Genomic DNA, 22,805 nt, shown 5'->3' on the forward strand with positions numbered 1-22,805 from the left:
CTAATGGTTTATCGACTTTATTTATCTTTTCATAAAAACAACTTTTGGTTTCAATGATCCTTTGTATTATTTTTTCAACCTCTATTTTCTCTAGTTCTACTCTGACCTTTATTATTTCTTTCCCTCTACTAACTTTGGGTTTGGTTTGTTCTTGCTTTTCTAATTCCTTTTGGTGCCTTGTTAGATTTGAAATTTTTCTTTTTTTTTTTTTTGATGCAGGCATTTATTGCTATAAACTTCTCTCTTAGCAGTACTTTTGCTGTATCCCATAGGTTGTGGTATGCTGTGTTTAAATTTTCATTTGTCTTAATTTTTTCAAACTTCTCCTAATTCCTTTATTGACTCAATGGTCATTCAGAAGCATGTTGTTTAATTTTTATGTATTTGTGTAGTTTCCAAAGTTCCTCCTGGTATTGAGTTCTACTTTTATTCCATTGTGGCCTGAGAACATATTTGATATAACTCTGATTCTTTATAAATATGTTGAGACTTGTTTTGTGTCACAACATACAGTCTATCCTGGAGAATGTTCCATGTGCTGAACACAGGAATGTTTATTGTTTAGCTATTGAATGAAATGTTCTGTAAATGTTAGGTTCACTTGTTCTAATGTGCAGTTTAAATCCAATGTTTCTTTGTTAATTTTCTGTCTTTATCATCTGCTTAATGCTGAGAGTGGAGTGTTGAAGTCCCCAACTATTATTAGTTTGGAATCTACTTCTTCCTTTAGATCTAATAATATTTGCTTTAAATGTCTCTATGCTTCAATGTTGAGTGTGCATATGTTTAGAATTGCTATATCCTCTTGCTGAATTGAGTCCTTTATCATTATATAATGACCTTTGTCTCTTTTTACAGATTTTTACTTAAAGTCTGTTTTATCTAATATAAGTATAGCTACTCTTGCTCACTTTTGGTTTCCATTTTCAGGGAATATCTTTCCATCCCTTTACTTTCAGTCTACATGTTTCTTTACAGACAAGATGAGTTTCTTGTAGGCAGCCTATAGTTGGGTCATTTTTAAAAATACATTCAACCAGTCTATATCTTTTAAGTGAAACTTTTGATCCATTTACATTCAAGGTTATTATTATGTAAGGGCTTATTCCTTTCATTTGATTAATTGATTTCTGGTTGTTTTATACATCCTTTGTTCCCTTCTTTCCCTTGTTTATCATTATGGTTTCTGGTTTTCTGTAGTGGTAACATTTGAGACCCTTCTCTTCCCTCTTTGTGTGATTGCTTTACTAGTGGGTTTCATACTTTCATGTGTTTTCATGGTGGTAGATGTCATCCTTTCACTTCAAGGTGTAGGACGCCCGTAAGTATTTCTTGTAAGGGAGGTCTAGTGGTGATAAATTTTCCTAGCTTTCACTTGTCTGGGACAGCCTTTATTTCTTCTTCATTTATGAAAGATAAGTTTGCTGGATATAGTATCCTTGACTGGAATTTGGTTTTTCTTTCAACACTTTGACTACATCATCCCTCCTCTCCTGGCCTGTAAGGTTTCTGCTGAAAAATTCACTGTTAATCTGATGGGGGTTTCCTTATAAGTAACCAGATGCTTTTTTTCTTGCTGTTTTTATAATTTTCTCTTTAACTTTTGACAATTTGACTATAATGTGCCATGCAGAAGATCTTTTTAAATTATATCTATTTGGGGATCTCTGAGTTTCCTGTATCTGAATGTCTAAATCTCTTGCTATTATTTTGTTAAATGGGTTTTGTATTCCTTTTATTTTCTCTTCACCTTTTGGAACACAAAAAAATTTAAATATTTAGCCACTTTATGGTGTCTCATACATCATGTAGGCTTTGCTCATTCTTTTTTGTTCTTTTGTCTTTATTTTTGTCTTACTGGATTATTTCAAAAGACCTGTCTTCAAGTTCTGAAATTCTTCTGCTTGATCTAGCATATTGTTGAAGCTTTCTAATGTATTTTGTATTTTATTGAATGAATCCTCCAGTTCCAGAGTTTGTTTTATTCTTTTTTATGCTATCTATTTCTTTGGTAAATGTCTCATTCATATCCTGAGTTTTTTTTTTTTTTATTTCTTTGTATTATTTTTCTTTATTCTCCTGTATCTCACTGAGCTCCTTTAATATTATTTTTAATTATTTTTCCAGAATTTTATTAATTTCCTTTTCATTGGAAATTGTTACTGCAGAACTATTGTGTTTCTTTGGAGGTGTCATATTTCCTTGCTTTTTCATACTTCTTGTGCCTTTATGTTGATATCTGTGCATCTGGTGTAACAATTACTTCTTCCAAATTTTAACATTTGCTTTCATAGGGGAGGACTTTTTTCCTGAAGATGTATCGATAGTACTGGTTGGGTGAGGCACTCTGGCTTTGATTCTGGGTGCATGCAGTAGTGTAGTCTCCACATAATTTACTCATCTGTGAGCAGTGTCAGTGGGTCTGTTATTTCCCTAGTGGGTTAGGATGTCATTGTTAGTGGAGGCAGTGGTGACATTTTGTTGAAGACTGGAATGCCAGGTGGGCTAGTCCTCAGGGCCCATTGGAGGCACTGGTGCCAGCATAAGCTGTCCTTGGGCCCCAGGACAGCTTATGCTGGTACCAATGTTAGTGGGTCTAGGCAGATCAATTATTTGGCCTCCAAGTAACTTCCTCAGGTGCCAGCAGTAGCAGCAGTGGCCTAGGCTGGTGAGTGGATTCCCGGGTTCCTGGGCAGCAGGCATGGCATGAGTAATGGAAGTAGCCATGATAGGACAAGCTTCTGGTTCCCAAGCAGTCTGCACTGGTGTTGGTAGTGGCTGTGACAGGCTGGGCAGGCCAGTCTGCAGGTCCACAAGTGGTATATACTGGTGGGTACCAGCTGTGGTGGTAGCAGCAGGTTATGTGGCCCCCAGAAGGTGTACTCAGGTGCCAACAGTGGTGGACTGGGCTAGGAGATCTCTAGGGCCCCCTGCATGGTATGCTGAAGCACTGGGAGGGTGCAAGTGAGCCAGGTGAACCTGTCCTCAGACCTGTCTTCAGACGCCACCCCGTGGTGTGTACAGGCACTGGCTTCAGTAGGCAGGGGTCCTTCTCAATTTTTATAAGCTCAATGAACAAGGTGTGCATGTGTAATACTTACTAGACTTATAAATCCCATCTAATAATTTAAAAGGAAATATGCCAACATCTAGAAAGAATAGAGAAATGTACTTTCACTCATTTTATCCTTCCTCTGAAGGAAATGGAGCAAAAGCTCTTTACATTTGCTTTTTAAATAGTCCCTCAAAAAGGCCTTGAAGCCCTGTGAAAATTTTCTAATTATTTTTCTTTTTAGCATTTTACCCGAGCCTTAATAATCCAAGAAGATAGCGAGTAAAGTATTTTGAGATATTTATTTTTAAATAAAAACATCTTTTGTTCCTTGTGGGATAAAAATAGAAACATTTTCCTTCCATTTACAAAGACACTGCCAGATGAATTTTATGGCCAGAGTCTGCATGGCATGAGTGGGCCATTTTTACCTCTCCCCTTCCCCTTTCTTTTTCAATAGTAATAGTATGTTGAAATACAACTTTCTGAAATACAGCTGCTCCTAGCCTCATTCCTTTCTTTCCTCATTCCTTTCTTTCCTCCTGCTTTTCTGAATTCCAGGATTCCTCCACACAATCAGTATATCCTTTCTCAAGCTCTTTTTTTCTAATCTGAGTGTATCCAACTATTTAAAACCTTATTCACGAAAACAGCATCGTCTTTAATTCATTTGTGTAGTTGGACAGTTCTGGAATTAGAAATGAGGAATAAAATTTCATGTCAAGTAGCTGATGCCAATAGAATACAGAGTCGAAACTAGATCACTCAGCAATGCCCAGAAACACCCGGTAGAGTCATCCCTCTGTCCACAGGGAATTGGTCCCAGGAACCCCTGTGGATACCAAAATCCACAGCGGCTTAAGGATCTGATATAAAATGGCATATTATGTACATATAACCTACATAAATTATCCTATGTACTTTAAATTATCTCCAGATTGCTTATAATACCTAATATGATGTAAATACTATGTAAATATCTGTGGTACTGTATTGTTTAGGGAATAATGACAAGAAAAAAAAAGTCAGTACATGTTCAATACAGACACAACCATCCAGTTTTTTCCAAATATTTTCCATCCCCATTTGGTTGAATCCTGAATGCAGAACCCATGGAGACAGAGGGCTGACTACAGTATTTCACTCTGTGGCACTGGATCGGCCCAGTTGTTTGTTGTTTCTGCCTCTACTGCTCTAAGGGAGTCGGCAGATGACTTACCAAGGCAGGAGCATCATCTAGTGGTGAATATTGGCAACTACAGGCTATACCGCGACTCTAGCTCCTTCCCAGGGAATTGTTCAGGCAAAGTACAGGGACAAGGATTGCATCTAGTGTCAGTTATGATCTTGTTTTTAGACAGACTGAAAAACAAACTTTATTTAAGACAAATGGTCTTCACCACACATTTTGATACAAACAAAAAAAGCTGCAAACAGGTGGTAGGAGATAAGATGAGGTTTCCATGGGCTTCCTCCTGTCTCCCTACCTCTTCCTCCATACCTCCTTCTCTCCATGTCACTTCTCTACTGCAGCTGTGCATTATAATCACCTGAAGAACTTAAAAATCTACGAGTGTCCTTTGCCCATACAATATTTGGGACATACTTATACTAATGAATTATTCATCGCTTGTCTGAAATCCAAATTTAACTTGATGTCCTTTACTTTTACTTGCTAAATCTGGAAACCCTAGTAAGACCACTTCAAAATATATTAAATCAGAATGACTTAGGGTGGGGCTTAGGCATAAGAAATTGTGCAGATGTTCCCCAGGTGATACTATTGTTTGCTATAAGTTAGAACCATGGACAGTAGGGCTTTTATTCTCATTTGGAGCCATTTGCCTCATACTCACTGAGCCTTTGTTCCCCCACCAAACTGAGGGTTGGGCTGATATTTCTCGTGGCCCAATAACAAGATGTAGATGAACTGAGGAGGAAAAGAGTTTTTATTTCTGTAACCAGTTATAGGGAGAAGGCCTGGAAATTATCACCAGACCAACTGAAAATTACAATTTTTTTCAGAGCTTCTATACCTTCTATATGTCTACATGTAAGTATGCATTCATTTAAAGACATGCGTGATTAACTTCTTTTAATCTATAACTAAGGTCTGAGTCCTGAAGACCTTCTTCTAGAGCCTCAGTAAGTTTACTTAATCTAAATCAGTCCAGGTGCTGGGATGATTACCCTTCTCTTGTCTCCTGCTAAATCGCAGAGGTTTAGGGAGTTCCTTCAGATGCCCAATAAACTTCTCTGTGGAGGTCTGGGGAGTTTCTTCAGACCCCCAATAAAACTTGTTTAATCCTAAATGGGTCCTGTTAAGAATTCCTTCGTTATTCTGTCATGCTTTAAGGCCCAGGAAAGGCCTACGCAAAACTCTTGGTGGACTTTTGTTACATTCCAGCCTTTGTATAAGGGCGCTGGCTTTTAATATTTAAGTTCACCATGCAGTCAGTACTGAAACAGTTGTTATGGAGGCCTGCCATACCTTCACTACGTTTTTCTCTCTCCAACGTAAACCTTGCAAGCTCTTGTAAATTCGCTTAGTCTCCCCTATCAACCTGTCCTCCTCTAAATTGGTATCACATTTTTCATTAATTTCACCCAAGGGAATAACTGGATCAGATAATGCAGGTGGTCATGCCTGAGACAGAAACCAGCGAGCTGGGGATCTCTTGTCCGCATTGACAGACTTGAAGATATTTTTAAACTATTCCTTGCCTTAATCACTCCCATCAATGAGAATAAGAATTCTCTCTTGATTTAGTTTACTATCCACTGAGCTAATTTGTCCTTTTTTTTCTTCCAGGTGTACCTACTTGTAAAAAGCTGTTGGGAAGAAGATCCAGAAAAGAGACCAGATTTCAAAAAAATTGAGACTACACTTGCCAAGATATTTGGGTATTGCTGCAATGTTTACTTTTATTCACTAATTTCAGGGTTTTAAAAAAATTGTAGTTGACATTCAGTGGCACCTAAGAATGAGAATGTCTATTCCAGTGAAAAATTCCAGGTTGCAACCAACACCTGTTTCATAACATTAAAATGATATGGAGACTATCAGACCATTTTCCCAGGGAAATAATCACTTGAAAAGTTAAATAGTCAAGGTCAAAACTTGTCTGATTAAAAAGCAAACTTTAGCTGATTATAAATTTGTCTGTTACAAATAGAGCTTCTGGGTCCTTCTGTGGGTAATTAGGATTTAGAAGTGTAGCGTGAGTCCTGAGAATCTGTAAAGCTCCTAGACAATTCTTAATGTCGGCATGTTCTTAGGATCTTAAAGTCTTAAAATCTCCAGCTTTGGCCCTAGGTACTTAAGACATGTCATGAATCAGAGCATAATTCAAGGTGGGGGAGAAAAGTACATAATTATCTGGTGAGATTAATTTCTAGATAACCCATGTTTTCAGTTAATACACTGCAGAATGAGAAAAATAACACTGAATTAAGAGTTAGGCAATCCAATTTCTAGACTAAAATCTGATAAGAGTTTGCTGTGGGGCGTTAGACAAAACACTTACCTTCACTGGGTATCACTTTTCTTGTTAGAAAATTTGGATTGAACAAGATGATTTTTATGATTTTTTCCAGGTCTTTCTGTAGTTCTCATTAGGTCAAAAGATTCAGATACGTAATGAGAGTAAAAGTCTAGAGCTGGAGGAGATGAGGTGGATTGAAGTTAATGAACATGTGGTCATTAATTAGTAGAACTAAGCTGTCAGTTGTGGGAATGGAGCAGGAAATAATAATTAATTCTAGCCCCCTTTTTTTTTCTCCTTCGCTGTCCTGTCCAGATGAGACTTTATGTGTGACTGATAAAATGTATGCTCATGAAGACACTGGGTCCTTGACACTCAGCCTTTAACGTGTGTGGTGGTTCTCAAACTTGGCTGCAGCTTGGAATCACCTGAGGAACTTTAAAAATACTGATACTGGGGTTTTACCCTAGAGAGGCTGATGTAATTGGTCTGGGGTACACGCTGGTGTCAGGATTTTTAATAGCTCCCAGGTGATTAAAATATGCAGTCAAAGGTGAGAAACTGTTTTAATTGAATCAATTCATCCTAGAGTGAGATTACCCAACTTCATCTCTTACAACTGCTCCCACATCCATTCTACCCAACTAGACTCTGTACTGGCAGTTGCAAGTAAAAATTCCCTGGGGAACTTGTTAAAAGATTCTGTTTCTTCATTCCAAGCCTAGCAATTTTCAGTCACATAGGTCTGGTGTAGGGCACAAAACTGTACTGGATTTTTAACAAACATCTCTCCCCATCCCAGGGGATGATGATGCAGGCCATCTTCTCCTGAGATCAGAAGTGATTGTTATTGTTGCAACAGTAAAATGACTGTGATTTATTCAGCACCTTCAATTGTGCCTTAGACGTTATGAACGTTATCTCTGATCCTCACAATGCTAGGAGAACTCAATGTGTCTTCTCCCCGACCTCTGCACCAAGGTTTGTCATACCACCCACTGTCACACAAAGCTGGCATCTCATCTCAGTCTCCTTGATCTGACAAAATAATCCAGAGTTAGGCTTCTGGTGTCAGGACCCTGGCTCTCTGTACTGAGGAGCTAATATGAGGCTTGGCTTGGCTTTTCTTAGTCCTTCTCCTACACTTTCATTTATCACTTCTAGACCAGCTTTTTTTTTTTTTTTTTTTTTTTTGAGACAGAGTCTTGCTCTGTCGCCCAGGCTGGGGTGCAGTGGCCCGATCTCAGCTCACTGCAAGCTCCGCCTCCCGGGTTTAGACCATTCTCCTGCCTCAGCCTCCCGAGTAGCTGGGACTACAGGCGCCCGCCACCTCGCCCGGCTAGTTTTTTGTATTTTTTAGTAGAGACGGGGTTTCACCGTGTTAGCCAGGATAGTCTCGATCTCCTGACCTCGTGATCCACCCGTCTCGGCCTCCCAAAGTGCTGGGATTACAGGCTTGAGCCACCGCGCCCGGCCTAGACCAGCTTTTAAAAGATTTTCCTTTATTGCAAATTGTTTCTTTTATATTTTAGAAAATATAAATAAGCAAGCAAGAAAGTAAAACATCACCTGTTTCCCAATAGGTGACCACCAGTCTTCAAAAAATAAAATTGAGATTATAATTTTTGCTATTTTATAAACTGACTTTTTCACTTAATAATACAGAGGGAGTGTCTTTCTATGTATTCGACAATACTAATTTGTATTTTATGATACAAATTAGAATGTTAATGTTCCATTGTCCTATCATATTTTAACTACATTTTTGTTATATATTTAGATTATTTTCAAATGTTTGCTCTTGTAAAGAATACTGTGACTTTTTTTGTTGTTAACTCTAAACACATTCATGATTGTTTCCTTAGGATAATTCTCAGAAATAGAGTTATAAGCTGATTGGTATATGCATTCTTAAAGCTTGTGACAGACTTTTACCAAATTGCTCTTCAGGAAGGTTTTGTACTGTATGTATTTCCTCCTTCTACACTGATTACCATCATTTTTACATTTGTTTTCCCTTTTTTAATCTTATTTTTGTCCTGAGGTTAAGTTGGGTTTTTTGTTTGTTGGTTTGAGACAGAGTCTCACTTTGTCACCCAGGCTGGAGTGCAGTGGCATGATCTCGACTCACTGCAACCTCCACCTCCCAACTTCAAGCAATTCTCCTGCCTCAGTCTCTGGAGTAGCTGGCACGATCTCGACTCACTGCAACCTCCACCTCCCAGGTTCAAGTAATTCTTCTGCCTCAGCCTCTGGAGTAGCGCCACTATGCCCAGCTTATATTTGTATTTCTAGTAGAGACAGGGTTTCACCATGTTGGTCAGGCTGGTTTCAAACTCCTGACCTCAAGTGATCCTCTCACCTTGGACTCCCAAAGTTCTGGGATTACAGGTGTGAGCCACTGTGCCTGGACGAGGTTGAGTTTTTTTGTTGTGTTTGTTGGCTTTTATTTTTCTTTAATTATCTGTTCATCATATTTGTCCATTGTTTTATTGGATGTTCATTTTTTTAATAATATATAAGAGCTCTTTATCTATTACTACCTACAGACTTTTTCATGACCAAAAAAATGAAAGCTATATGGATACCTTGATCCGACGTCTACAGCTATATTCTCGAAACCTGGAACATCTGGTAGAGGAAAGGACACAGCTATACAAGGCAGAGAGGGACAGGGCTGACAGACTTAACTTTATGTTGCTTCCAAGGTAAGGCAAATCTTGCTGATGTGGGAGCTGAAATATTCAGCATATCCTTCTAGCATTGCTTTTCGTTGTGTCTATATAGGATTTGTTTCCTTTTATATATTCTTCAGTAGATTATTGGTTTGAAAATGCATGAATTTTGCTAAGCCTTGTTTCAGTTTGTACTCCACTAAGTAATGTCCTGAAGGTCACCTGTGAATGGCAGAGATGGGATTCTACCCAAGAGGCCCAAGCTGGAGTCCCTGATCTCCTTTAGCAACTCTGACCTCAAAATCTCAAACCTCTGAAAGTCAAATCACCTGCAAGAAAACTAGGAGGCGGATCACAGCTTGGGGGAAAGGAGTTGGAAGACACTTGGCAAGTGGTGTCTTGTAACCTTGTGATAGAAGGGCAGAACCCATGAGCCCTCAGAGTCCCTGGGAACAGTAGGGAACCCTTCCTACTCGCTTCAAGGATGATAATTTCTATCAGAGCTCCATAAATGTTGGGTACATAATGCATAATTCCTTGCCTGGTCTTTAATGCTGAGTTGTGACAAAAACAATATCCTGGTTATCTGGCTGCCTTCCCAGGGTTTCATTGGCGGTGGTTTTAACCAGTAATGTCACTCAAGTGATTTGAATCAGCTGGCTCACCATTTCAGCTTTTTTCCTAGCCTTAGTTCAATATGCCACTTGGACCATTAGTTGGTAGATGTTTTTATTGGATTTCCAAAGATTATATCACACAAGCCTCTTCAGGAGCTACAATACATCATGGTTTCCACACAGCTCACTTTGGTTATTCATGTAAAAATTATATTTGCAAGATAAAACTAAAACATGCATGAGCAATAACTAGAAGAATCAAAAAGAAATACGTGTAGCAGAGGGCAAATAAACTTAAGACTGCATGTAGGAACCAGATATCACTTAAACATTTATTTGAACAGTACCCCTTGGGGTAAATACATTAAAATAGAAGTTTCTTCTTTTTAAATTATTTTTATTTTTATTTTATTTTATTTTATTTTTTGAGGTGGAGTTTTGCTCTTGTTGCTCAGGCTGGAGTGCAATAGCATAACCTCAGCTCACTGCAACCTCTGCCTCCTGGGTTCAAATGATTCTCCTGCCTCAGCCTCCCAAGTAGCTGGGATTACAGGTGCCTGCCACCACACCCAGCTAATTTTTGCATTTTTAGTAGAGAGAGGGTTTCACCATGTTGGCCAGACTGATCTCAAACTCCTGACTTCAGGTAATCCACACGCCTCTGCCTCCAAAAGTGCTGGGATTACAGGCTTGAGCTACCGTGCCTGGCCAGAAGTTTTTTCTTACGGGAAGACTTTCTAAGAGATCCACTCTGTATACTAATTTTATCTATGTCAGCAACGACCTGTTATCAAAGCTCATCATGTTAAGTCCCAGCCCTTCCTTCATTTATTTACAACATGAGTTTCTCTCTCTGGAAAACACACTATTTTCCAAGTGTAATAGTCTGTTCTCACCCTGCTATAAAGAACTGCCTGAAACTGGGTAATTCATGAAGAAAGCAGGTTTAATTGACTCACAGTTCCACAGGGTGTACAAGAAGCATGGCTGGGGAGGCCTCAGGAAATTTACAATCATGGTGGAAGAGTGAAAGGGAAGCAAGCACCTTCTTCACATGGCAGCAAGAGAGAGAGTGAGCAAAGGGCGAGGTGCCACACACATTCAAACAACTAGATCTCATGAGAACTCACTAACATAAGAACAGCAATGGGGAAATCTGCACACATGATCCCATCACCTCCCACCAGGTCCCTCCCTTAACATTGGGGATTACAGTTCAACATGAGATTTGGGTGGGGACACGGAGCCAAACCATATCACCAAACTCATATGACTTTTCAGATATAAGCAGTACAATGAATTGCAAATATGGCAGAATATCCAATTTTGTCATTGCGTCTACGTAGCCTCCAAAATACTATGCACTTTATACAGGGCACATCAAGAACAACCACTCCAGATGTGTCCCTAGGAATCCAAGCCACGGCAAAGGAATGTTTTTCAAAGGTTCCAAGTTTTGTCATTGCACCAATTAAAAAGGTTTCTCCAGATGCTCTGGAGGTTCTCCAAACGAGTGTTAGAAATCTTTGTGGTTGATTGGTTGTTTTCTTTCTGGGACAGCCCACCTCCTTTGCTGCAGTCAGCATACCTCCAAATCTTCCCCATCTCCCTGAATATCCAAGGCCTGGGTTATGCAGGGAGTATAGTGCAAAAAAAGACTGGTGGGTGCGACCGAAGTGTTCCTGAGTTCTAATCCTGGCTCTGTCTCTAATGGGCTGTGGGACCTTACGGAAATCATACTTTTTTAGAACTCAGCTTTCTCATCTGTAAAAATAAAAGATTTATTTTCAATGACTTCTGTGGAACCTCCCAGCTTCCAGTTTCTGATTCTAGTGGTTCCATACTCAGGGCCACTACAAAGTGATGCCAAGGACAGACAGGGAACATCCCACTTCATGTCAGCCTCCACTCCCTTTTCTCAATGAAGAGGTAACTTGGCACACCAAGTATGGAGTCCCTTCTGGTTTTCTTTCCTCAATCTTGAATCTGATATGTTGCTCCTCATTCACCAAAGATATTCTAAAAGTTGCTTTAATTTGACTTCTACAATTTTAGCGTAATTTATTTACATGATTAATTTTGCTTTTTAAATGACCCAAATCTGGTTCAAAATGTATCAAACAAACTCTGGTTCTTTAAATGCATAGTAATTTTTCATAGTAATATTATTTCATAGTAATAAATCATATTAATTTCATAATTATTTCATAGTAATATTAAGCAATGCCGTATTACACATTCCAGGAAAGTAAAACTATCAATTTTGTTGGGAAATTCAGATCTGATACCTGTGGTGATTTAAGTAATACCACACTCTCCTCAGCCTCTGCATATAGAGCCATATCTGTAAGAAGTTGATTATCAATAGAGAAGCAAAAAGTGGGCAAGTATGTGTATATGAGAGTTTTGAGGCTATTAAAGTTCTCTGTTCATGTGTATTAGGGCTAATAATCAAACACTAAGTTAATGTTGAACCTGCTTATATTCATCTGTGTTCACAACATTTATTATATGTGTATGTGTGTAATATGTTCATGTATATGATGTAAGCAACCTCTCTTTGTTTCCTATTCACTCAATTCACTGGAAGTCTCAAATTCTAGAATTTCTAGTAGACAATCACTACTATCTGAAAGATTTACGTGAAACAAGAAAAAATTTGCTGAAGTTGAAGGCATTTTGTTTCCTTTGTTCATCTAGGCTAGTGGTAAAGTCTCTGAAGGAGAAAGGCTTTGTAGAGCCGGAACTATATGAGGAAGTTACAATCTACTTCAGTGACATTGTAGGTTTCACTACTATCTGCAAATACAGCACCCCCATGGAAGTGGTGGACATGCTTAATGACATCTATAAGAGTTTTGACCACATTGTTGATCATCATGATGTCTACAAGGTAACCACATCACCTAACAGGCTGAAACCATTAATTGTACAACCCCAGGTCATCAGAGCCTGAATTGGTTGTTTCTGTTACTACTTTTGTCCTCTCTAGTTTCACATTTAGTGAATTGGTGGTTGAATCTGAGCTAAAGGTGAAGAGAAGTAGAAGAATTAGAGGAGTGAAAAGTCAAAATTACCATTTAAGCAGCAGCACAAAAGGTACAACAGGAAGTTCAGCAGGAATGAATTTAAAGTACTAAATTTAGACAAAATGGCATACTCTTAAATCACCTCCAAAAAAATGGGCAGTGTTTAGGCTGACTGCAAATGAAGCAGAGAAGACACTGGGGTTATAATAAATAGAAAATCGTACTACAAGAATGTGTACAATTACACATTACAAAATGTAATATTCTGTCAAATAGTACGTTGACATTTGCTAAAGGATTATTTTTCAGGTAATTAAGGGTGTTCCTCAAATTACATAAAACCATTCAGATTATTTATTTGAACATTTCTAGAACTGTCACCACATCTGGACAATTTATATACTTATGAAGTACTTTTAAATGGCTAAATTCCTTTATAGCAATTTTATCACCCATTAACCATAAAAACTCTGAAGGAATCAGCATAGAACTGATTGAATTGGCCCCAGAAAAAGTGTAAAGGGCTATGCTCATACTGTGTTCCCAAATCACTTTTTGTGTTTAATATGTGATTAATTACTTCTGTTTAATGTCTATGCTTTTCAAAGGGGCAGAGCCACTCATGAGAAACTGTTTCCACAGGTGGAAACCATTGGTGATGCCTACATGGTGGCTAGTGGTTTGCCTAAGAGAAATGGCAATCGGCATGCAATAGACATTGCCAAGATGGCCTTGGAAATCCTCAGCTTCATGGGGACCTTTGAGCTGGAGCATCTTCCTGGCCTCCCAATATGGATTCGCATTGGCGTTCACTCTGGTATGGAGTTGAGCATTTTAGCAAATTGGGAACCACATGTACTGCTGGGCACCAACTAAATCAGAAAGGATAAAAGGTCTTCAAGTGTGATCGACTTCACGTTTACTCTTAATTCTTTTTGCCAAATGTGAGGTCCCACTATGCATCCTGAGATATTCAGACCCAGTTCCTAAAGAGCTCTAAGAACAAGACCTTTGAGGGCACCACTGACTGCTGAAATAACATGTACAAAAACAAGAAGCTTTGGACTCCTATTTAAATCACCATACCTATGATTTCATTTATCTCCTCCCCATTCCCTTTCTCCCCACCCCCAACTTCAATATATTTTCCCACTAAAATATTATAGTATCTTCAGTGGATTAGATTATCTACCAGGGAAAATAAAAAACAGCTGGTGAAATTTCTATACTATTTATGCCCCCTCCCCTCCCTGCCACTGCAGTAGTACAGAAAGTACATGAGTCGCTTTCAAAGACCATGAAAGTTACATAGCCTTGTTAAAAGAAAAGATTTATGCATATTAAATTTAATGCAGTTTGACTGAGCAAAGAACAATTTTCAAATCAGATGGCCCTTAGAACCAGAAGAGGTTCAGAGAGCTTCCATGGGCAAGGTGGGCAGGCAATGTTTATAGACAGAAAACAGAAGTGAGGGACAGAAACAACTTGATTGGTCACAGCTCTGTGTTTCCCTGATTTGATCAAGGTCAGATCAGCTGACAGCCTGTGACTGGCTGAAGCTCAGCTACTGCGATTGGCTGAGACTCAGCTATCGGTAACATAAGTATACCCTAGTTAGGCTTTTAGTTTGTTTATGTGTCAAGCTAGGTTGCAGTTTGTTTTGTAGGGACCCCTAAGAGGCAGCCTCAGGCCAAACGTAGTTTAATTCAACAGCCTTGAACGTCAAGATTTGAGAAGAGTTACAGGTGTTATAGAAAAACATAGTAAGAGGAACTCAGAAGTCATCTAGATGAATCTTTTGCAAAGCATTGCTTAAAACCCAGCTTTGCAGTTTCTGAGTTAATCTTTAACTTCTAAAACTGTTAACTCCTTGCACTCAGTCATTCTATGCAAATGCTTGACTGAATAACCCTTATTTCCTACCTAATACCCCACAGTGCATAGTCTAGCCTGGGCTTTTGTTCTGCTTGTTAGAACCTCCTTGTGCCACAGGCTTCCCCATCCAGCTGCATTCGCCCAGTCCATGAAATGCTTAAGGAAGGTTATGCCTTTGTCTTGTCTTCTGTCTTCCATTGTCATGGCACCAATCCCAGAAATGCCACCTTAAAATAAAAATAAAACAAACTTCAGCCATTGAAGTTTCAAGTCTACAGTGCCCTCCAGCAGTGTGAAATTCAGGGTTGTGTGGTTTGGCATAGTAAACAAGCAGTGGGGCTCATCTTCATCCTTCCCAAGAGCCTTCTGTTTAAAATCACCTTTGCGATCTGGAACTCTGGATGCCTTTCTATTTGCTACAAATGTCGTTTTCTTTGTGAGAGCAAAATACTTTATGATCGCATGCATTGAATAATGATGCTTCATTGGATTCATCCATTTAAAGCAAAAGTCCCAGCTCACATTTCACATCGTCAGCCACTTGTCCATGACAGGAAGCATTCAGATTGTGACCATGCAGAGAGGCTTACCTGTCTTCACTCTACTCTGCAATTTCTATGGCCTCCACTTCCTGCTTTCTGTCCTTCATTTCAGGTCCCTGCGCTGCTGGAGTTGTGGGAATCAAGATGCCTCGTTATTGTCTATTTGGAGATACAGTCAACACAGCCTCTAGGATGGAATCCACTGGCCTCCGTAAGAAGGGAGATTGTTTTTCTCAGAGGACAAATATTCTGTCTTCCAGCAGAGGGCGACTGTGAGATAAAATGCACAATAAGTAGATACAAAGTGCCAGTGAGATGTAGAATAATTCTTCACATTAGCTGAACACAAACCTGTGTCAATCCAGCTTTTGCTACATTTGCTTTTGTTGTTGTTTACTGATAATTATTTTATTCTTCCACTTTTGCTCAGTTTTAGACTGCTTCTATATTTTTGGCTCATATACAATGAATCCGGGGATATTCTACTTAGAATAGTCATGGCATTTACCATAGAAATATGAAAGTTAAATTAAAAATCAGTAGGCAAGGTAAGAACTATACACCCTGGTTCACATTCTTGTTTCCCTCTTATTTTCCTTTTTTGTTTTTGTTGTTTAGAGATAGGCTCTCATTCTGTCATCCAGGCTGGAGTGCAGTGACATGATCATAGCTCACTGTAAACTTGAACTCCTGGCCTCCTCCTCCCAAGTAGCTGGGATTACAGGAACATACCAGCACATCCAGCTAATTTTTAATAGAGACTGGGTCTCACCATGTTGCCCAGGCTGGTCTCAAACTCCTGACCTCAAGCAATCCTTCCACCTTGGCCTCCCAAAGCATATTCGATTTTTCTGGAAATTGATTTTTGTGCATTTGTTTGAGATGGGGTCTCACTCTGTCGCCTAGGCTTTGGTGCCATGGCACAATCACAGCTCACTGCATCCTTGAACTCATCGGCTCTAGTGATCCTCCCACCTCAGCCGCCTGAGTAGCTGGGACTACAGGCATGCCACCATGCACAGCTAAATGTTTAAAGCTGGGACTACAGGCATGCCACCATGCACAGCTAAATTTTTAAGTTTTTCTGTAGAGATGTGGTCTCCCTATGTTGTCTAGGCTGGCCACAGACTCCTGGGCTCAAGGAAGTCTCCTGCCTTGGTCCCCCAAAGTGTTGGAATTACAAGCAACAGCCATCATGCCCAACTGAGAATTGATTGTAGTAAAGAAAAATCTAAGCGTTTGTTATATACAAAGGAATATATTGCATTTGCTTGGCAAGGTAGAGGCACAATGTGCTGCATGAAGTAGATGTTCAATAAATACTGATGACAGTGCTAGTAGTAGAAATATATAGAAGAGAAAAAAAAAGCATTGGTAGACATGGCTGGAGCTTACAAAACCACAGGAGGCAGAATGGTATTTTGGTAGTGTACTGACAATCTGATACTAGTTTGTCCTGGCAAATCATGCCGTCAAGGAAAAGGATAAGGTCGGGGTCAGACACACGGGTTACGATTGAAATTATGTTAATCCTTATAAGTATAAGTTGGGGAGAAAGCTACCTGATCCTTCTAGCCCTCAGAAAGATAAAGATATAAATTGAAAATGGAATACCAACCTTGCCAGGAGGGTTTCTGAAATCATTTGGGATGATGTCATGTTAAACGTTTAGCAATCATGGTATATGGCAGGTATACAATTTGGGATTGTCGTTATTCTTACTGTTGTTATTGTTCGTGGTATTGCTATTAGGCCCCTATATTGGGAAAGGTGGTACACATCAATGGACTTGTGAATGGGCGTGCCCTCACCACGTCTTTTGTCAAAGGATAACAATGTTCCAGAAGAAGGAAATCGGAGAAAATCAAGACCCCACAACTCTCCCGAATCTTCACCTTGCCCACAAGTCTTTAGCTATTTACTGGAACTTTTCCACAGGCACCCAAAGCCAGACTCCAACACCCAAGCTTGGCACTACCAGTCAAATCTAAAACGAGGTCCCTCAGGCTACTACTCTGAGCTGGAATGCGAATCTATGGAGCAAAACCTTGGGATCCCCATCACTCAGGGCCCTGAAAACTGATGCCAGGCCTTCTTTCTTACCATGTGAAATTATATTTCTTGTGTGAGGCCATTCTTGCATTGCTATAAAGAAAAACCTGAGACTGGGTTATTTATAGGAATAGAGGTTTAATTGGCTTATGGTTCTGCAGGCTGTACAGTACGAATAGTGCCTGCATCTGCTTCTGAGGAGGCCTCAGGAAGCTTTCACTCTTGGCAGAAGGCAAAGCCGGAGCAGGCACTTCATACGGCGAAAGCAAGAGCAAGAGAGAGAGTGGCAGGGGGTGGGTGCCGCACATTTTTAAATGACCAGATCTTGTGACAACTCACTATTGCAAAGACAGCACCAAGTCATGAGGGATCCACCCCTGTGACCCAGACACCTGGCGAGGGGGCAGAGCTCCAGCACTGGGGATTAAAATTCAACATGAGATTAGGGTGGGGACAAATATCCAAACTATACCATTTCTTATCTCTCTGATGTTATTTTTAAGTGTTCTTTCATTAAAATAGCCACAATTGTTTCTTCTTGATTTAGGATTCTTATCTCAGGTGTTGTTGATATCCTGAATCAATGGAAAACAAATAGGCCACGTAATGGCTGAGATTTTTATTTATCTATTTTGCATTTCCAGCTTTGAGAATTCATGTGAGTGGCTCCACCATAGCCATTCTGAAGAGAACTGAGTGCCAGTTCCTGTATGAAGTGAGAGGAGAAACGTACTTAAAGGTAGGGAGTCCACAGAGACAATACATGGAAAAAGCCCTCAGACACGCTTGGGCCACCTCCTTTGAACCTTGGCCAGGAAAGTTGAGGAGCATGCTAATCCTTTTCTGTACTCGTCACAATGAGCACCCTCCATCCTCTGCAAGAGAAATGACCACCAAAAAATGTGAACTCAGAATTTTCCTTTACTCCAAAGAGCCCTTTTGACATTCTGAACTCTGCCACCATTTCCCCTCCCATATCCAGGTTTTGTCTCCAGTTCCTCCTCCAAACACAAGAGCTACAAACTGTCTGGTCCAGGACTTATTTAATTTAAATCAAAACCCTTGTCCCCCCACTTACTTCCCTACTCTTACTACACAACGCTGCTATGATCTGAGGTCACCTCTCTTGCCAGTTGCTTTACTATTCCGAAGCTCTAGAATCACAAGGAGTGAATGACAAGGTGTGGCCCCATTCTCCTCCTCCTCCTCATCTGGAAGTTTGTTAAAATGCAGATGTCTGGACACTCCACCAGGCCTGCTATGCAAGATTCTCTGTGGGTGTAGATCAGGAATCTATATTTTTAACAAGATGATGTGTTTTTTAACAAAATGACCACACTAATATTTGAGAATCACTACTCTAGCGTCTTCATGCAGTTCCTCACATTTAAAACAGCTGCCCTCCAAAGCCATCAGATGTCTCCAGTTGCTTCTCAGGCTGCTTTTCCAAAGTTATTACAATCTTTCCACAACTGGCAAAGCAACTATTAACTGTAAGTTACTTGCCTCCAGTAGCCATAGTGCTTCTGGCCTTTGTATTTTGATTGCACCTTGGAAAAGTCTCCTTTCATGTAAGTGTCCTAACATCATCACACTTGCTTTTTGAGTCCTCCATAGATACATTTTTTACAAAGAACATTTACCCCAAAATAGAACCGGTTTATGGATTACTATGGTCCAAACACAGCCAATGAACCACTATTTTTTTAAATGAGTTTAATAATATATAACAGTTATATATATATATATATATATATATATAGCATTCATTTTTAAATTATTTATCTATATTACAGATATATATTATTACACTTTTTTTTTAAATAATAGTTCACTGGCTGTGTTTGGACAATATGTATTTTGTATCTCTTTTTCAAATACCAGCTTTAGCAAAAACAGAGTTTCCAGTATTCCAGTAAATTTCCATACATTCCGTAGCCTCCAGATGGACCCCACAAATGCCACTTAATGAGTTCTTAATTGTGATGTACATGTGTTTGTAATAAGATAGGGAAACTGTAGCAAAAGTTTTGTGACAAAACTTTATTGCAAAAAAGGCTAGAAGGAAATATGGACAATGACAAGCAGTTGGATTTGTTGACGTAGCAGAATTGCAGATGAATTTTCTTCCTTTTTAAGTTAGAGTTCTTGTGATGTTGCTAGAGTGATATTTTAAAATGTCTTTTGGGGAAAAAAAAGAAAACTCTACTTTAAGAAAAGGATGTCTGCTGAATGAGAAACTTATTTTTAAAAAGGCACTTGGAAATAAAAATCTGTCTAGAGATAATGCAAATCGTAACAGGAATGTGTGATGTGCTTAAATATTGGCACTGATGAGAAATGCGGAAGTGAAACGTGTCACGGAAACAGATCACTATGGGAACAGTGGTCTACAGCTGAACTGACTCATTGGCCTCCGTGGTACCTAACTCTTTTGTCTTACCAGGGAAGAGGAAATGAGACTACCTACTGGCTGACCGGGATGAAGGACCAGAAATTCAACCTGCCAACCCCTCCTACTGTGTAAGCTTCTGGGTGTGGCAGGGACAGGGAGGAAATCAGAGATCTTGGCTTTGTAAGTTACGCTACTTAAAGCCAATTTAAGTTGGCAAGTGCCTTACAAGTGGCATATATTGCATAAGAAGGGACTATACATGAGAAGGTTTAGAAACCTCCCTTCTTAGACTGCAAGAAGGGAATTATCCTGAAAGCCTGCATTTTCCTGAGACCTCAATGACAACAGAAAAGTATTTAGCCTTGGCTTCCCTGTCTGGAACATAGACCTTGCTTCCATGAATCAGATGTGTCGTCTCAGTATAAAACTACCTTTTTTTTTTTTTTTTAAGCTCTGGATCCTTTATCCCAAGAAGGAGCTTCCACCTGGAAAAGAGGAGGAATGAACAGACTATTTAGAACTTGAGGAGATTTTGTTATTTCATTTGTTTCATTTTGTTTACTGGCTCTGTATTCATGATATTTTTAACTGTCAAAATTATGTTTTAAATGTCTTATCTCCATTAAAGTATACTTACAGTTTATGCAGAAAATATACTATATATTAGACAAGAACGAGTTAAAAGTTTCCTGAGTCTGGATATGAGCTTCTACCTATTCTGCCCACTTTCCTAGACTGTACCAGTCATCATTTTGTCCCTGCTGAAAACCTGACTATATTGCCCTGCAATAAAGCAATGGCAAAGCTAGCATTGTGGTCCAGGCTCGCTCGGGAGAACAGAAGACACTTTAGAGTTCACCTCATGCCTGTCTGGTTCTCACAGGAGTGGTGCACACTGGGGGCAAAGAGGCTCTCTGCATTCCACTCCTGTCTTCATCTTTCTGTTGAGTTGCCTAATGAAAACAGGACCTGCCTCAGCCCCAAGACTGTGGTTCTGGGTCTTAATATGAAGTCTGTGTTCTCCCTGCGATGAGGAAGACAAAGTTTCAGGGTTAACTGACAGGTTTCAGTTCTCCTAAAGGTGACTTAAGTTGTCATCCAGTTGCCTATCAATACATGTTACTGCAACCATATGGCCATTTCCTTGGCTTTTGCTATGGTTGAGAAACTCTGTCTTGCAGAGGCCTAGATGGCAGACCCAGAGAGATGGCAAGCTTCTAGAAAAGCCAAAACAAGCCAAATCTTCCCTGGGGCATGAGAAACCTAGCTCCTTACTTGGAGCGTCCCAGGTCCATTCTAAACTCGTGGCCCCCTCCACCATTCTAAGCCTTCCCCAAACAAGACTCACACTGTGAGGTATGTGTGGGACCAATGAGTTTTCAGGGTTGTGTGGCAGGGGCCGAGCATCCTCCCTGCTTCTTTTCCCCTTCCTGCAGTGGCATATGTAAACCTAGATCCTCCCAACCACGCCTCCAAATTCCAGCAGCAGATCGTTTCACTTTGAAATTGAAGTCTAATTTCCTAGCAGAGATAATAGTTTTTTAAGCTCATCAAAGGCGGGGATCATTTCGTATTCTTTGGATTTCCTGTGTCTTGTACAGAATAGGCATTCAAAGATTAACTGAGTAACTGAACTGATTATTCTGGAGCTAAGGAATATTCTGTATGAATTGCTGAGAAGTTCTATTTTCTCTTCCCACCCTGTTTGCAGGGAGAATCAACAGCGTTTGCAAGCAGAATTTTCAGACATGATTGCCAACTCTTTACAGAAAAGACAGGCGGCAGGGATAAGAAGCCAAAAACCCAGACGAGTAGCCAGCTATAAAAAAGGCACTCTGGAATACTTGCAACTGAATACCACGGACAAGGAGAGCACCTATTTTTAAACCTAAATGAGGTGTAAGGACTCACGCAAATTAAAATACAGCTGCACGGAGGCAGCGACCTCAAGTGTCCTGAAAGCCTGCATTTTCCTGAGACCTCAATGAAGCAGAAGTGTACTTAGGCTTGGCTGCCTGTCTGGAACATGGACTTTCTGCATGAATCAGATGTGTGTTCTCAGTGAAATACTTACCTTCCACTCTGGAGCCTCATTCCAGCAGTTGTTCCAGGCAGCTTCCACCCTGGAAAAGAAAAGAAATGAATAGACTATCTAGAACTTGAGAAGATTTTATTCTTATTTCATTTATTTTTTGTTTGTTTGTATTGTTTTTGTTTACTGGCTCTTTTTCCTTCTGTATTGATAAGATTTTTTAAATTGTCATAATTATATTTTAAATACCTTATCTTCATTAAAGTATATTTAACTCATAATTTTTGCAGAAAATATGCTCTATATTAGGAAAGAATAAAAGCTAAAGGTTTCCCAAGACTGTGTATGCGTTTCTACCCATTTTGCCCATTTTCCTGGAATACATCAGTCCCATCATCTCGCGCTTACTGAAAAACTGACTACATTCACTCACCCTGAAGTATGGCAAAGCTAGCATTGTTACTCAAGGGTGAGAACATTGAAGGTTAGTATCACCTCCTACACGTGAGGGAATTTCTGACCTTTAAACAGAGGTATTCCTTCAGCTTGTCCAATTAACAATGTGGATGGCAGTGATCTAAGTATGGGACCAAGGCAAAAGTTAAGTTCCTGTACCGTACTTTTCTAACTATAAAGTATTCCATGTCTCCAAGCTCCTGATCTTTCATCAGTAAATTAGGAATCATAATACCCACTTCATTAGACTGCACCACCCCCAAGCTGGCGTAGCACCACTCACAGATAATTTCCTTAGACCCACAGTTTACAAGGTAAAAGGAGAAAATTGGAGATGGAAGTTTGATCTCCCCACCAGTCTGAGAATCTTCACAAGAAGCTCACTCTGGTCCTGTCTCATGAACCACTGTGAGGACCAGGTGGGCTGAAACACCAGGGGTGAACTGGGGACGAAAAGCGGAGGTGCTGATTGCTGAAACTAACATGCAGACCTTGCAGCTGCTCTGCTCCAATCAGCAGAGATGCCACACTGAGAAAACTGGATGATGCAACAGTCTTAAGGCAAAACCCACAGGAAAGCCTGAATCTCTGGTTA

At 39.8% G+C, this 22,805-nt stretch overlaps 1 protein-coding gene across 2 annotated transcripts in view; it reads left to right on the forward strand.

Annotated features, from left to right (window-relative positions):
• The window catches only part of LOC105481896 (guanylate cyclase 2C), an 82,406-nt gene extending 60,260 nt beyond the window's left edge, over positions 1-22,146 (forward strand). Inside the window, exons 20-27 of one of the 2 annotated variants that reach the window (XM_011741690.3) lie at positions 5,865-5,956; positions 9,087-9,245; positions 12,530-12,722; positions 13,501-13,675; positions 15,388-15,486; positions 17,972-18,066; positions 19,774-19,850; positions 21,434-22,146. In XM_011741690.3, coding sequence (XP_011739992.1) covers positions 5,865-5,956; positions 9,087-9,245; positions 12,530-12,722; positions 13,501-13,675; positions 15,388-15,486; positions 17,972-18,066; positions 19,774-19,850; positions 21,434-21,608 — 1,065 coding nt within the window. In that variant the 3' untranslated portion in view covers positions 21,609-22,146. The remainder of the gene's footprint in view (positions 1-5,864; positions 5,957-9,086; positions 9,246-12,529; positions 12,723-13,500; positions 13,676-15,387; positions 15,487-17,971; positions 18,067-19,773; positions 19,851-21,433) is intronic. The other variant, XM_071072172.1, reaches the window with a different exon arrangement.
• The last annotated feature ends 659 nt before the right edge of the window (positions 22,147-22,805 follow it).

The sequence above is a fragment of the Macaca nemestrina genome, chromosome 10 (assembly GCF_043159975.1).
Source record: "Macaca nemestrina isolate mMacNem1 chromosome 10, mMacNem.hap1, whole genome shotgun sequence".
Lineage (NCBI taxonomy): Eukaryota > Metazoa > Chordata > Mammalia > Primates > Cercopithecidae > Macaca > Macaca nemestrina.